This window comes from Apostichopus japonicus, chromosome 23, assembly GCF_037975245.1.
Source record: "Apostichopus japonicus isolate 1M-3 chromosome 23, ASM3797524v1, whole genome shotgun sequence".
Classification (NCBI taxonomy): Eukaryota; Metazoa; Echinodermata; class Holothuroidea; order Aspidochirotida; family Stichopodidae; genus Apostichopus; species Apostichopus japonicus.
In genome coordinates this window covers 11,435,461-11,449,733 of record NC_092583.1, presented here as the reverse complement: position 1 = coordinate 11,449,733, position 14,273 = coordinate 11,435,461, and the positions used below count along the sequence as shown (strand labels likewise).

General features: G+C 37.3%; 1 protein-coding gene across 2 annotated transcripts; it reads right to left on the bottom strand.

The window, feature by feature from the left end:
* Positions 1-20: 20 nt before the first annotated feature.
* LOC139964512 (uncharacterized) lies at positions 21-11,898 on the bottom strand. 2 transcript variants are annotated; one of them, XM_071966126.1, is made up of 4 exons: positions 11,637-11,888; positions 5,063-5,266; positions 4,077-4,532; positions 21-2,468 (listed from the first exon to the last, which is right to left on the bottom strand). In XM_071966126.1, the coding sequence occupies exons 1-4, from the start codon at positions 11,767-11,769 to the stop codon at positions 2,353-2,355; spliced, it is 909 nt and encodes a 302-aa protein (XP_071822227.1). In that variant the 5' UTR covers positions 11,770-11,888; the 3' UTR covers positions 21-2,352. The 2 variants fall into 2 exon arrangements, with proteins under 2 accessions (XP_071822227.1, XP_071822225.1); XM_071966124.1 differs by lacking the exon at positions 21-2,468 and adding an exon at positions 2,585-3,086 and having other exon boundaries at positions 11,637-11,898.
* Positions 11,899-14,273: the final 2,375 nt, after the last annotated feature.

Below are 14,273 nucleotides of genomic sequence, written 5' to 3'. Positions count from 1 at the left end.
GGGTTGTCATGGGGTACCAATGTCCTTTCTATAATGCAGCTTGTATTCATGGAAATGTGCAAGATATTTACAATTATTAATGTTAAAATTCATTCATAAAAAAAACTTGAGTAATAAACATGAATTGTTAAAAAAGTTCTTTGTTATCAGTCTAAGTAATATGATTAAATCTTGTGAAATATATCATTTCATACCACCGCTTTTCTTATTTATTTCTTACCTCAACATTTTGTTGTTTCAACTTTCAAGAGGATCGAAGGTATACGTTTCTAAAATTAAAGAAAGTGAAAAAAGGGTATGGGGGGTTTACAGGGGAATGGTCCAGATGGTACCATACCCTCATAAAAGCTTCAATGCAATAGCAACAATCATAGATGTGACTGGTGCATGGGAAGGAGGCGGTGGCCCGTGAACAACAGCTACAAACGTCCTTTACGCTTCGCTAACCGTATAGTACAACCGTAATATGAATTTATTCAAACGTACTTATGCAAAACAAATTTTACTTTGAAAATCGTCACAAGCCGTGGAGGCCGTACAGCCTTTACTTACACCTATAATACTTCTTTAACAATGAAATAGATCTGGAGCAACTTATAGCCGACTGCAGTGCTCCAAGCTGCTCAAAATATATAGCCGACTGTAGTGCTCCAAGCTGCTCAAATTATATAGCCGTCTGCAATGCTCCAAGCTGCTCAAAATATATAGCCGACTGCAGTGCTCCAAGCTGCTCAAAATATATAGCCGTCTACAATGCTCTAAGCTGCTCAAAATATATAGCCGTCTGCAGTGCTCCAAGCTGTTCAAATATATAGCTGACTGCAGTGTTCCAAGCTGCTCAAATATATAGCCGACTCAGTGCTCTTAGCTGCTCAAATATATAGCTTACTGCAGTGCTCCAAGCTGCTCAAATATATAGCCGACTGCAGTGCTCCAAGCTGCTCAAATATATAGCCGACTGCAGTGCTCCGAGCTGCTCAAATATTTGGCCGACTGCATTGCCCCAAGCTGATCAAATATATATCCACAACAAAATGTCCACTTTTTTAATGATAGATGTAAACCAAATCAAGGAATGTTTTAATATTTTTATGTTCCATTGTTTATTGTTTTACTGTTTTATTTTTAAAACTTCACAATTCTTTACGATCATCAACATAATAATTGTACAGATTTTTCCAACGCGTCCTTCCAGCGTGAACAAACTAGATGTTTCCGGTTGATAGAATCACATGATTTGTCCCAGTGTTTCATGTTTAACCTACCAAACTTTGGCTGCTGGACACTTGTAGATGATAAGAAGACGATATGTATATATAGTTGTTGTCTGTCTGTAGTTATCTCTCCAATACACGCACAAGATATACAATGAACCAATGTGTGATGACTTCAGGCTTCCTTACTTCCATACGCGTCACGGAAAACAGCGTTACCCAGCGAAGATGACGAGAATGCGATCGAGAACAAGAGGGGGGAAAAGAGAACAAAAGAACAGTGACGTAAGCAGGCCCGTAGCCAGAGTATCCGATTTGGGGAGGAGAGGGTGGGTGGGGGGACATCAACGCAGGAGTATAGCCGTACAGGGGTGTAAGTGGGGGTGGGTGGAGTTCCCACTATTTGCTTATCAATTTTTGCCGATCTCAGGATGATCTTAGATGCAAGTGATGTAATCTTGTCCATCTTTAAGTTGGTTCATACATTAAAATGAACTCCTATGAATTATTTTGGTATCTAAATATTTGCTTCTCATTTTGCCTAAAATATTTACTTGAATTGAAATGGAGGCGTTTATCAAGTTATATCGACCGATATTGTCACAGTACCTATTTGATGACCTTATTATCACTTTTCAAGCTATTTCATACTTTGTAAGAAAAACACCCAAAACAATGAGAGAAACAAAAAATCAAAAATGTTCATATATTCGTAACATGCATGGAAATTCTTAAAAAACTAATCATCCTGCTATTTTAGAAGTATCAACTATTTTCACGTTTTTTTTTTTAGAAATAGAAGAATAAAATAACTTATCTGTTGACAAGTCCTCTTGTGAACGAAGAAGGTACCGACGTATACATCGAAACGGGTTCATATTAGATTGGTAATCCAACGTCATGATGTGAGATTCCGGTCCAAGTATATATAAAGAAAGACAAAACAGAGAGAGATAAAATAGCTTGACAAGATATGGACGTAAATGAATATCTGCATACATGCCGATTATATATGTAGCTTAGAAAACCATGTCTAACTGTGTCACATGTCGCTGTAAATGATCAAATATCACGTAGATCAAATCATAACAACTCCCTGATCAAACCAATATTACAAGAAAGTGATACTTTGCCTTAGTCAACTGGTTGTGTCGTCAACGTCTTCAACGTCACCAACGTCGTCAGCGTCGCCAACGTCGTCAACGTCGTCAACGTCGCCATCGCAGTCAACGTCTTCGGTCACACAAGCGTTTACTAGAACAAAATATATATATATATATATATTGTCTATATATATTGTCTGGTGTATATATTTATTGTATGAATATATATATTGTGGTGTATATATTGTGGTGTATATATTGTATATATATATATTGTCTGGTGTGTTACTTAAATTTCTTTTATGGCTGTTATGAATACTCTAGTAAGTACATCAAAAAATGTCGAAAGGAAACTCGATAAATGGAGTATGTATAAGCCCCACAGCAGCGCCATAACAGATGTTCCGTTAGGTCTAGCTACTGATATTTTCCATCTACTCGTTTTTTTTTTAAATCTAATTTTTCAAATAAATGACAAAGAGAAAAGAACTACTGTATAGATTTCTTTTCGAAAACATTACAGCAGCAGTAGTAACATTTGATTGCCATAGTGCCATGGTGTCATGGTGCCATGGTGTCATGGTGCCATGGTGCCATAATGTCATGGTGCAATGGTGTTGTGGTGCCATGGTGTCATGGTGCCGTGGTGTCATGGTACCATGGTGCCACGGTGCCATGGTGCCACGGTGCCACGGTGCCACGGTGCCATGATGCCATGGTGAGGTTTCCAAACTTGCAGTGGCACGGACTATCGAGGGCTCCTTCTTCACTATTAGACATATCATTTTATAGAAAGAAAAGAAAATATGAAAATCAAAGGAACAAGAACAAGAACACATGAGTTTGGAGAGATAGAAATTTAACGGAAGTAGAATTATAACAAAGCATACGATGAATCATAATATTGATTCAATTTTTAAGAAAACAATCGACTGATGAAATAATAATAATAACAATATATCAATATTAATATTAATAATTACAAATCTTATTTAGGATAATGGTGGCCTTTCAAAAAAACAATACATACATAGAAAACAAACAAAACGACTGTGACAAATGACAAACGGAACATGACGTCATATGTGAAATTCGGTGTAACACCAAAAGCGTGGTGTTAATGGAGTGTGTAGAATGTTAGGAAATTTGTGTAAGAGTGATGTTAAGTACAAATTAAATGAACAAAAATTTTTTTTTTTAAAACGCCATTTTGCATATAAGTTCTCAAATAGCAATGGTGATCATTTCAGAACATAATTCGTTACAGTAATATATAACATTTAAAGTCAATGTGGTGCCCCCACCTCATGCCCCACCCCTCTCAAGTTATACAACTAATGTTTTTGAAAAGGGTCTAATTATGTTTATAGAGTTTCATATATATATAGTCATAACTTGATGATGTTTATGTATACATTATTTTAAATATCTTTGTTTATTTTACCCATAACTGTCTAAAGGCCATATTGGTCCGACTAATAAGTAACAATATTTTTTCATTGTTCCAATTATATTATAGTATTTTCAATACATTTTTTTTTTGTTTTTTTGAGGGTGATATATCTCACAATTGGAAACTGAGGAAGTCGTTTGCAAATTAAACCAATATTTGCGTGAAAGCCAGCCTTTAGGTGAGAGTTGGAAAATTCACTCTTCAAATAGAGTGATCAATTCTCACTTTTTTTTTTTTTTTGGGGGGGGGGTGAAGTTTTATAAAGAACGTTATAGGGGAGCGGCCATACTTGGGCAGCAAACTTACCACCGGCACAGGTACCAAGCGGCTTACAGTCTACCAGTCGTTCGTGTTCATCGTACAATGGTCCCATAGTAAACGGAAGGTCATATGTCGGTAGCGGATCGTCCGCTTCTCCGAATTCGACACAGAAATATTTGAAATCGTCACACGTTCCTCCGCTGAACATCAACGTGTGCCTTAACTTTTGCCAATCCCAAGGTGGATAGTCTGGTTTCGAATATTCTTTAGCAGCATCTAATTCCGTGAACACGTTTTCATTGTGAGAAAATTTCGGGCCCGACCCATCTTCGTTTGGACTCATCCAAGCGCCTAGTTTCCAAAGATTTTCACCACGAACGGTTCTCGATGTCAGTTTTCTGTCAACTTCAATATCTAAACCAAATCTGATCTTTGCCGTGTCACCAATTGTGAAATTGATTGATTCGTCGAGTAGAATGTGCGTATCTGCTACCAACATTTCTGTATAAGTATCAAAAAAACAAGAAAAGAAACATAGTTAAGAAGGAAACTATGTTACTATTAATAATGTAATGATTGGTCTTTGTTGATTTATCGACGTACGTTAAAACTAACTGCAAATATAACAACAATATGTTAATTACATATATTACACATCGTGTTACAACAAACGTCATCGTATATTATATGTTAAATATGTTGTAATATCAAAAACATAATTCGACATTTGGCACTTTTGATTTTAATTTTAGGTTTGACGGTGGTACAGGCTTTTGCACGTGTTACAATAAGCCTCATATGTGAACTTTTATAATGTATAGCGTAATTTTGCTCTGCATAAATTGTCATTTACATATATTTACATATATGTCAATCATAGATATTATCCTCTGCGTTTTTTATCTTTATATTATATCTGAAGGCTGACTCTAAAGGTAAAACTAACTTTGGAATGGGAAATGTTTTATTTGAAGAAAAACATAATATAACATCAGAAAAAAAATGCAGCCATGGTATAAAATGATACTTACTATATGGACACTGTGGACAACATTCTTCTGGAATGATAATAACTTTGCTGCTCTCGCATCCCAGTTCTGCGGGGCAAGACTCAATGTTGCATGTCGTGGTTCCATTGAAACAGACACAATCTGTGCACGGATCGAGTTTTTTGGCTTGTTTATGCAGTAAAATGGTACCACGGAAAGAGCACGGATTTCTGTCTGATAATGCCTCTACATAGAACAAACAACAGAGAATAAAAAAATTAAAGAGAATAAAAGAAAGAAAGAAACAAGAAAACAAGGATTCAATCAATATAATTTATTGAACTAGACTGTAGAATAGAGGGTGATTAAAGTGTTACATAGTTTCTACACATCCTAGTGTAATTTAGCAATAGTGACCAATGTTCATTTCTGAACGTGTATGAAAGAGCACTATTAACGCCTCCCAGTAACAGTGGGACTGGTCCCACTACAGAAGGCAAGTTCATGAAGTCCTGCAGCCTGTACCCTTTACGTAACACATTGCTAATTCCAATTTTACAAATAGCTAGATTTTCAATTTGCCATGACTAGTATACAGACGGTTTTATCAGAAGAACATGGCAGGAAAAAAAAGAGAGTAACATATATTAAGCGGTTCCTTACGAAGACCTATTCCCGCCAAATTACTCTACAAAATTGTTACCGTCGTTCTCCAATATATACTTGCATAAACGAGCTACATGAATGTAACGATTTTTAATCCATAATCGCAAGTTTATCACCCCCCCCCCCCCCCTACAAAAAGAGAGAAGAAGTATATCTATTTGCAGTTCAATTGTAGGGTGATCGCAAGTTTGGATAGGGGTACAACAAAAGTGCGTCTGTGCAGTGCATACTTTTACAGCGTCTCTACATAGTTAAACACGCACGTGTGACTGCGTTACAGCAATGATAGTCTTGTAAAGACCATAGTATGAACATCCTAGTGTACCTTTCTTTTTCATAAAGCTATTTTCCCGTATATATTTGCTGTACTGCTCAGAGAACGCCCGCGGCAACGCTTTCGATTGTATCGGACAGATCCTCGGGCATGTAAAAAAAAAAGTGGGCCAGCCAGCACATTCGTGGTATAGGCAGAAACAGACTCTGAGGCATGTACAGTTTGAATGCGAGAAAAAGAGTATTACAAACGCCTTGGCAAAGACTATAGCAATGTGAGCTGTAACACCCACCCACCCGTCTGGTTCTAGTAATGAGTCATTTGACCTCAATATGTATGTCTGCAGACCAGTACGGAAATGTGACGTCAGTCGTAACATTCTTTTGTTTCATGTGTGTAAGACGTATGCTATCTTTGGAACAGCGATGTGAAAGATTAACCATGCACACAAACCTGTAGATTGACATTTAAGAAATGCTAAATCACAAAACCAAATCGAAGAAAACCCCCGCTTTTGTACTTATTATTGAGAAAAAAAATAAACCCATTCCACATGAGAAATTACAAATGGTGCGACTCTATAAATTTGAAGCCCGGGTTACTACAAGACATAAATCAGAATCTGTATACACTCAAATAATACATCGGGTTCCCATTAAGGATAAAAATTTCACGAAATCGCCAAACATAAATGCTAACCTTTTTTTTGAGAGGGGGGGGGTGCGGGACGGGGGTGTCACTCTTACTTAAATAACGTATAATATATGCATGCACCGGTGTACTAGATTTGAATCTATCTCCAAACGCTTCCATACAGTAATAATTACCACAAGATTGCAACGAATGACCCTTCAGCCGGAAGAGTTTACCACGACTTCTTTCCTTATTTCAATCTAGATGTTTCGTCATCATTAACTTTGTTTTAGTCACCGCAAGAGGAAGTTCGTGGTAGCCTACCACATAAGACAATGAAGACCACCTTTAGCCAGGGAATATGTGACATCAAGCTTTAAACTTTGCGTTTGGATTTCATGCATACATTGAGTTCAGTACCGCATATGTTTTAAACCAACTCACACAGCATTACTCACACACAATAACTGATGTGACAAACGGATAAAATCGAGAAATCCTCCTTGGATATTTGGAAATTAAAATTCATTAGCTAATAATTGAATTAGTTGCTAAAATATTCATTTGATAGTTGTAAAATGTTATTTTGATAGTTCTAAATTAAATTGACAACTTTGTACCTGTATAAGAAACAGATATTAATAGTTTTGTTGAGTACAAGATGCGGTTTGTACTTTTATATGAAAAATAACAGAAAGCCAATATGCTCAGAATTCGAAGATGTTAGTACAAAATCACTGGAGTGCAACTAATATCGGGTACAAAGGTCACGAGGACGAACAAGGAAAACTGTTTGCAGTTTTTCTTAGTATACAATGCAATATGTGTACAAGTTATATACCGTCACGATATAACCAGTATAAACACTCGCGGACTAAACCAAGCTGTGTCTGCTTATTTGCATATTATTTGCATACAGCAAAGGTCACAAGGACGATAAAGGAAAACTTTTATCAGTTTTTCTGAGTATCTAATGCCATGTGTACGAGTTATACACCGTCACGTTAACCTGTTTAAACACTCGAGGACTAAACCAAACTGTGCCTGCTTATTTGCATATTATTTGCATATTATTTGCATATAGCATTAAGTGCTGAGCATCTGAACTTTGTTATTTTCTCAACGAGAGGCCTAGAAGTGATTGGGCATATTTATCCGCAGATTACCGGCGTCACGATTTCAAGACAATTTTTAACTAAAGTTACCAGCTTCCAGGAAAAAGGTGAAGCAAATACACTTGTAAGTGGTGTATTGTGGTTATGCATAACGTTACTGCAATGTTATTCAAAAAGCTATTGTCCGACTAATTACATCGGTATCATTTCCTATTTTTTTTTCCGAGACATAAATGTTGAGCTTTCTCTGTAGGACTTAAAACGAATTCACTAATTTCGGCACAATTGATGAAGTTGTTAGAGGAAACGCAAAATAACTGCTTTAAAAGTCATCCACCCCTCCACCACACACTCTCCCCACCCCACACCCTCCTCCCTCCAAGCAAAATATGCTTGAAGCAAATATACTTGTTAGTGGTGTATTGTGGTTATGCATAACGTTACTGCAATGTTATTCAAAAAGCTATTGTCCGACTAATTACATCGGTATCATTTCCTATTTTTTCCGATACATAAATGTTGAGCTTTCTCTATAGGACCTATAACGAATTCACTAATTTTCGGCACAATTGATGAAGTTGTTAAAGAACCCCAAAACTGCTATAAAAGTCCCCCGCCCGTCCACCCCACACCCTCGCCATCCACACCCTCCTCTCCCCCTCCCCCAAGCAAAATATGCTTGGCACTCAGATAATGGTCACTCTTTAGCTCAAACCTCAAAGGCATTTTTAAACTGCCACTCTTAATGCATTTTGTTTCACTGTTTGGATTTAATCATGATTGTCTTTAGTATTGAACGGTCTTTATATTCCGGTACATAGGCCTAATTAGGAGAGCCAAAACCGCCCATGGTGTGCTTTTAACAATATTTAGCAAAATTTTAATAGCACGCTACAATAGTTCAGACCTTTACATAAAGACAACGGTCATATATATGTAGCACACCATAGCCTTTACACACGCATACCCTCAAGTCTAAGTTCACACGCCTGCTGGCTTTTATTTTACCGTTTAATATTTCCTCTTCTTTTAAGTTCTTTTTTGGTAATAGACGGATGTCCTTGAAAATGATGAGTTTATGTTACTCATCCGTTATAGCTGATCTTTTACTAATTAAAATGTTAAAGATGTCGTAAAAAAAGAAAGAGAATGAGAATGAGAATGAGAATTGGTCTTTTCATGATATAGTCTTGACACATGCAGTTATTCCATGCCATCTGTAAAATAGGAAAAACAGCTGTTGCATTTGTCAACAGAATAAAATTCAACGCTGAAATCGATATTTTATAAATCGCATAGGCTAACGAGTCTTTTTAGGTTAAACTTTAGTTGAGATTCATTTCAAAATAAATAAGGAAAAAAAACTTATATTTGTATTGTAATTTTTCATCATGTGCTGTTTACAAGGGTGTCCGTGTATGTTCTTTCAACCACTTCCTTGTGGAGTGTTAGCTGCTTGTGGAGTGTTAGCTCAGTGGTTAACGCCGCTGCCTTTCAATCATAAGGTCCCCGGTTCGAGTCACTCCAAGATTAATGTATGTCGTCCAGTTACAGAGTTGTTGACAATTAACAATTCATAATCATGGACGTTAAATATGAATGTAAGAGACTGACTTCGGTCAGCTTGCGGCTTCGATAAGCCAATGAGGCTTCTTCGCGAGTTCCTGCTTGCAGGAGGATCTAATATATACTTCCAAATTCGTAAGCAATTTAACAATGCAACACAGAAGGAGAGGTACAATGGGTGCATACATGCAATCAGTTCACCTCAGTTTCTAAGCTTTCTAAACTCGAAATATTGTAAACGTTATCATCAATAACACACTGCACAGCTGTATAAACGGCATATAACAATGCCTAAGAATTACAGATTTGTATATCTGTCCTCACATTACCCGGGACCCGTAGTAAACACGTTGGGCCATACTTAATACTCACCGTGGTCCATAGGGATTATTTCATACATTAAGATTCTTTTACTATATAGAGGACATGCCAAGAAATCATATATGTATATATGTATATGTATGTATGTATGTATATATGTATATATGTATATGTATGTATGTATGTATGTTTATATATATATATATATATATATGTATATATAGATATGTATATATATATATATATATATATATATATATATATATATATATATATATATATATATATATATATATATATATGCAAGAGAAGATACACAAAGATATTCAACCTTGGTGATGGTTAAAGACTCTTTCGCCCTTTGTATTTCCCACAAAGACATTTTATCTTTAAGAATCAGATGTTTTAAATCTCTTCACGGATCAACACAATTTGGAGGAAGTGGATGTTTTTAGGAATTATCAACAGTTAAAAAAAAATTGGGGCATGATATAGATGACATTTAAATCCATAGGAAACGTGTGCAGTTATAGTTTTGTCGTGATAATATGAACACCGGCGGCTTGTGTTTGACTATACGTGTATGTATGGCAAGCCTATAAGAGTAACCTCTTCCACGAATGAGGGGATTTAACAACTGTCAAACGATCATTTCCCTATATAGTATGATAATTAGAAACTTCTAAAATCTGTCTCATATATCGTAAATTTGTATTTACGAACTCCTTACTTGGTCATTAAAAGTCCTGCTCAACAATTAAATTGTTCGTATAAACACATTACTCCTTTTCCAAAGCCAGGTATAAGAAAAGGGAAATATTGTTTCATTTTGTGGCGCCCTTTAATTTGGTTTATGTCAGTTTCTCGGGCTCACAATTGGACAAACTTGTCATATCTATATAGGCCTATGAGAAAACAACTTCTGACGGTCCCTTTAAATCATCTCTTATAAGGTCATTTAGCCTTCCGATTTATGTTGTCTTTTCAAACTAACGTATCCTTTCTTTGGTTTCTATTTTATTATTTTTATTCAGTGCATTTAGAAAGTTCACTTAGATTACCCATATAAAATATATGATTAAAGTTTGACAGTAATATATGCGCATACACCATTCTATGTGAACCGTGCTAATCATATACTCTTATCACACTAATTTATGTCCAGGGGTGCAGCCACGTATACTTCTCGGGTGGGGCTACGGCCACCCCCCCCCCTCCACCCAGCGAAAACACGGGGATCACAACACATCCCCCACTGGCAGATATATATATATATATATATATATATATATATATATACATATACATATATATATATATATAGGTTTAAATAATCAATAACTCGCACATTAACGAAAGTTTTGTTGCAAAATAAACATCTAGGAAAGATATCACTTTTATCAGTTTTCAATCATATTTCGAGTTATCTGTACATGGTAAAATTGTTAAATTTAAGAAGAAATTAACTACAAAACGCTGACAGCTTGTATTAACTTTATTAGTTTCATTCCTGTCTTGCGAAACGAGCTGATTGTAAACCCCACACTTCGCGTGGATCTGCGCCTGCGCCTGACTGATTTAAACGAATCTCCCGAGCTATGTGGAATTAGTTATAGCTCAACTCATTTACTCAAGTCAATCAAGCAATGTTCTGTAAACATTTTTTTTTTGGGGGGGGGGGCTTATTTCCGTCCAAGAATATCGCAGCTACAGCCGGTATAATTGTCCTCTACAGTAAATGGAATGAATGACTTCAGCCCGATTCGAGTATGCAAATTAGGTCAAGCTAAATACTTCCGTTAGTTTACTTGTCAACATTACCGGTAGTTCGAGTGGAGTATAGTTATATGGAGATACTGTTATTTTCTTATTTTTTTTTAAAAGTACCCAAAATAACGTAAAACCTTTCAAGTTTGTTAGAACATTAATGCAATGGAGTTGTAAAAAATTGCTTCCATTGAAGGTGGAAACTTGCTCAAAAAGAACAGACATATCTATTTTAAACAGTTCTGCATTATTTCCAGCGGTAGTCGCGACTTACCTGATGAAGAACCGGCAGAAGATATGCTTAACGGGATACTAAGGGATCCATCTTCTTGAGCACCAGAGAAGGACCAACATATCCCCACCAATAACACCACCGCCAGCAACCAATGGGGTCTGTGTGACACCATCTTGACGATCCCGACTTTCGCCTGCTTTTGAGAGACACAAACGACCCAGCTGTCTCGATGAAGGATGTGGTGCAACCAGAGACAACAGCTGACAGAATACCGACAGACTACCGACAAGCTCCTGTCAATCTCTTTTTTCCACCGAAGCCCTTTTCCTCTGAAACAGAACTAGTTTCCTGAACAAGTTCCCACGAGATCATCCTACGCACGAGTCCACAGGATATGGACCCTTAAAGCTTCGGTTAATTTTTGCATAGTGTTTTTGGATGACGAAGTTGGTTCATAGTATCCTTACATGGAGGCGTACGTATCACTGCCGTAAGATATTTGAATAAAATTTAAAAGAAAAACAACAAGAAAAACAAACATGTGGCGACGTCTTACGAGAACACTCAGCAGATCTTAATTCCTTTCCGCAGTCTCTGGAAAATGACAAATGCTATGATATATGAAACGATGCTGATATTTTATTGAGACGACAAGTTTAAGGTTTTCATGAAGTTGAATGTATGTTATATATAGTACGCCTATGGTTTCTCATTGTAGCAAAGGTCGGGGTGGGTGGGGGGGGGGGGGAGGGAAGTGAGGAGGATGGATAAAAACACGACCTTTTCAGTATATGACCTATATATACATTGTAATGTACAGGGATATACCCGAAAGCTTGAAATTTGTATGATTATAGTTCAAATTTAGCAAGTTCTTTCTATTTAATGATAAAATCAATGGCGGTTTAAGTATAGTGTACCAAATATACCTTATACGACCTTTTCAAAGTAAGTCCATACTCGTATGTGATGTGTACGGCCTATTACAACATAGTTTCCTGTACTCCTACTCGTTATCATGGATCTGTACTCATGATTGTACTCAGTGCATTATGGAAACCAAGAGCACTGGTAATTATACCCAGGGGAATAATCTACTTGTACTCGCATCCATTGATTATCTTTACCGAAAGGATTCTACATCCAGTGGCGGCACGAGCCTAGGCAATCGGAGGTAGGGGAGGGAGACAACTAGGGGGCAAGGAATATTGGGGGAGGGTCAACAAAATATCACACCCTCTCCTCAGACCCGCCTTTATGGAATTTGTGTACAAGTGAATTGACTGAGACGCAAGTGGTGCGATCATTTGACATTTTTGTCACATGCTTTGGAAGCTGTTACAAACGATTAGCCTAGCTCTATATATTATGGATAAGTTTACCAGATCTGTTAGGAGGGGTAGGATGCAAGGGGAAATCTGGGGTAAATTGCCCCCTGATGCCTCATCCCACATCCTCCTCCCTCCCCGTAGCGCCACCACTGTCTACAACCTAAAGAGACCTTTGACCTTGTATGCTCTCAGTGTCGGCAAAACTGAGAATGAGTCTCGGATGAATAAATAGCGTTAGATAAGAATCTGCCGAAATGTAATCATCCTTTTCGAGAATGTTGCATATGCATTGCATCTGACAACCGGTATCATCTGCAAGAGCTTAAAGCCTTTACAGTTGCATTGAGTAAACTGGCATATGGTAGTCCCATTAGGGCAGTGGATTAGGGCAGTCCTGTACGCATGGAAGGGGAGGGGGGTGAGGCCATCTCTACCGTACGTCGGGGGACGTTCATTTGGGGGAATTTTACATTAAGACGGGAAGAATTTGATCATTTCAACTGGCCCAGGACGTTTCTCATGCACCTATATCAAAATCAGTCGGGTTGGGGAGTGTTACACCCCCAATCCCCCTCCCTCCACTTTGAAATACAGTGCATATTACTGGATGGGGACATAAATTGTTGCAGCTTCAATGACTGGAAAAGAGCTGTGCATTTATAGATTTTATGCGACCGTACGGATATATCCGCGCCTTCGGCAACTCAACCTGGCGCTGGGCTTTCGTCACTTTAGACCGATCGGCGCACCGGTTCCAAGTCAGTAAACCGGTGGGACCATTACGCCTCACGAAACCACAGTATTTCATTAGCTTGGATAGTCAAATGTTATTGAATGTAAATGCATAGTTTGATCAAGTGCTAATTCAAGTTTACTTATCATCATGATAAGCTTGGTAAAATTGCTGGAAAGAAATGTGTATACAAAGCCGGACAACTGCTTGAACTACTTCTTTTTTTCTGTAATGGGGTTACGAAGGCTGTCCATCTACCTCGAATTTGGATGAAAGGTCATTTTTTACCTTAATTAAGTTGAAGTTGTTTTTTAACCGGGCTACGATGCACGTCCTGTGTCAGTTATATGGAAGGCTAAACGGTCACCGGAGCCGGTTTTTAAAATCGTATATAAATAGGACCGTTGTAAGTCTTCCGGAAAGGTTCTTCCGTCATAATTTCGGAGAGTATCCAACTTTTTAATAAATTGTTTTGAAAGGAGGTAGTGTCACATTATTGAAATTATCAATTGTGTGGTTCGTTCCGTAAATGAAATGGTGCTCAACTTCATAACATTTTTTTACTTACATTCAACCAATTGTTGACTGTTGTATTTCAAGTTTGTATTAATT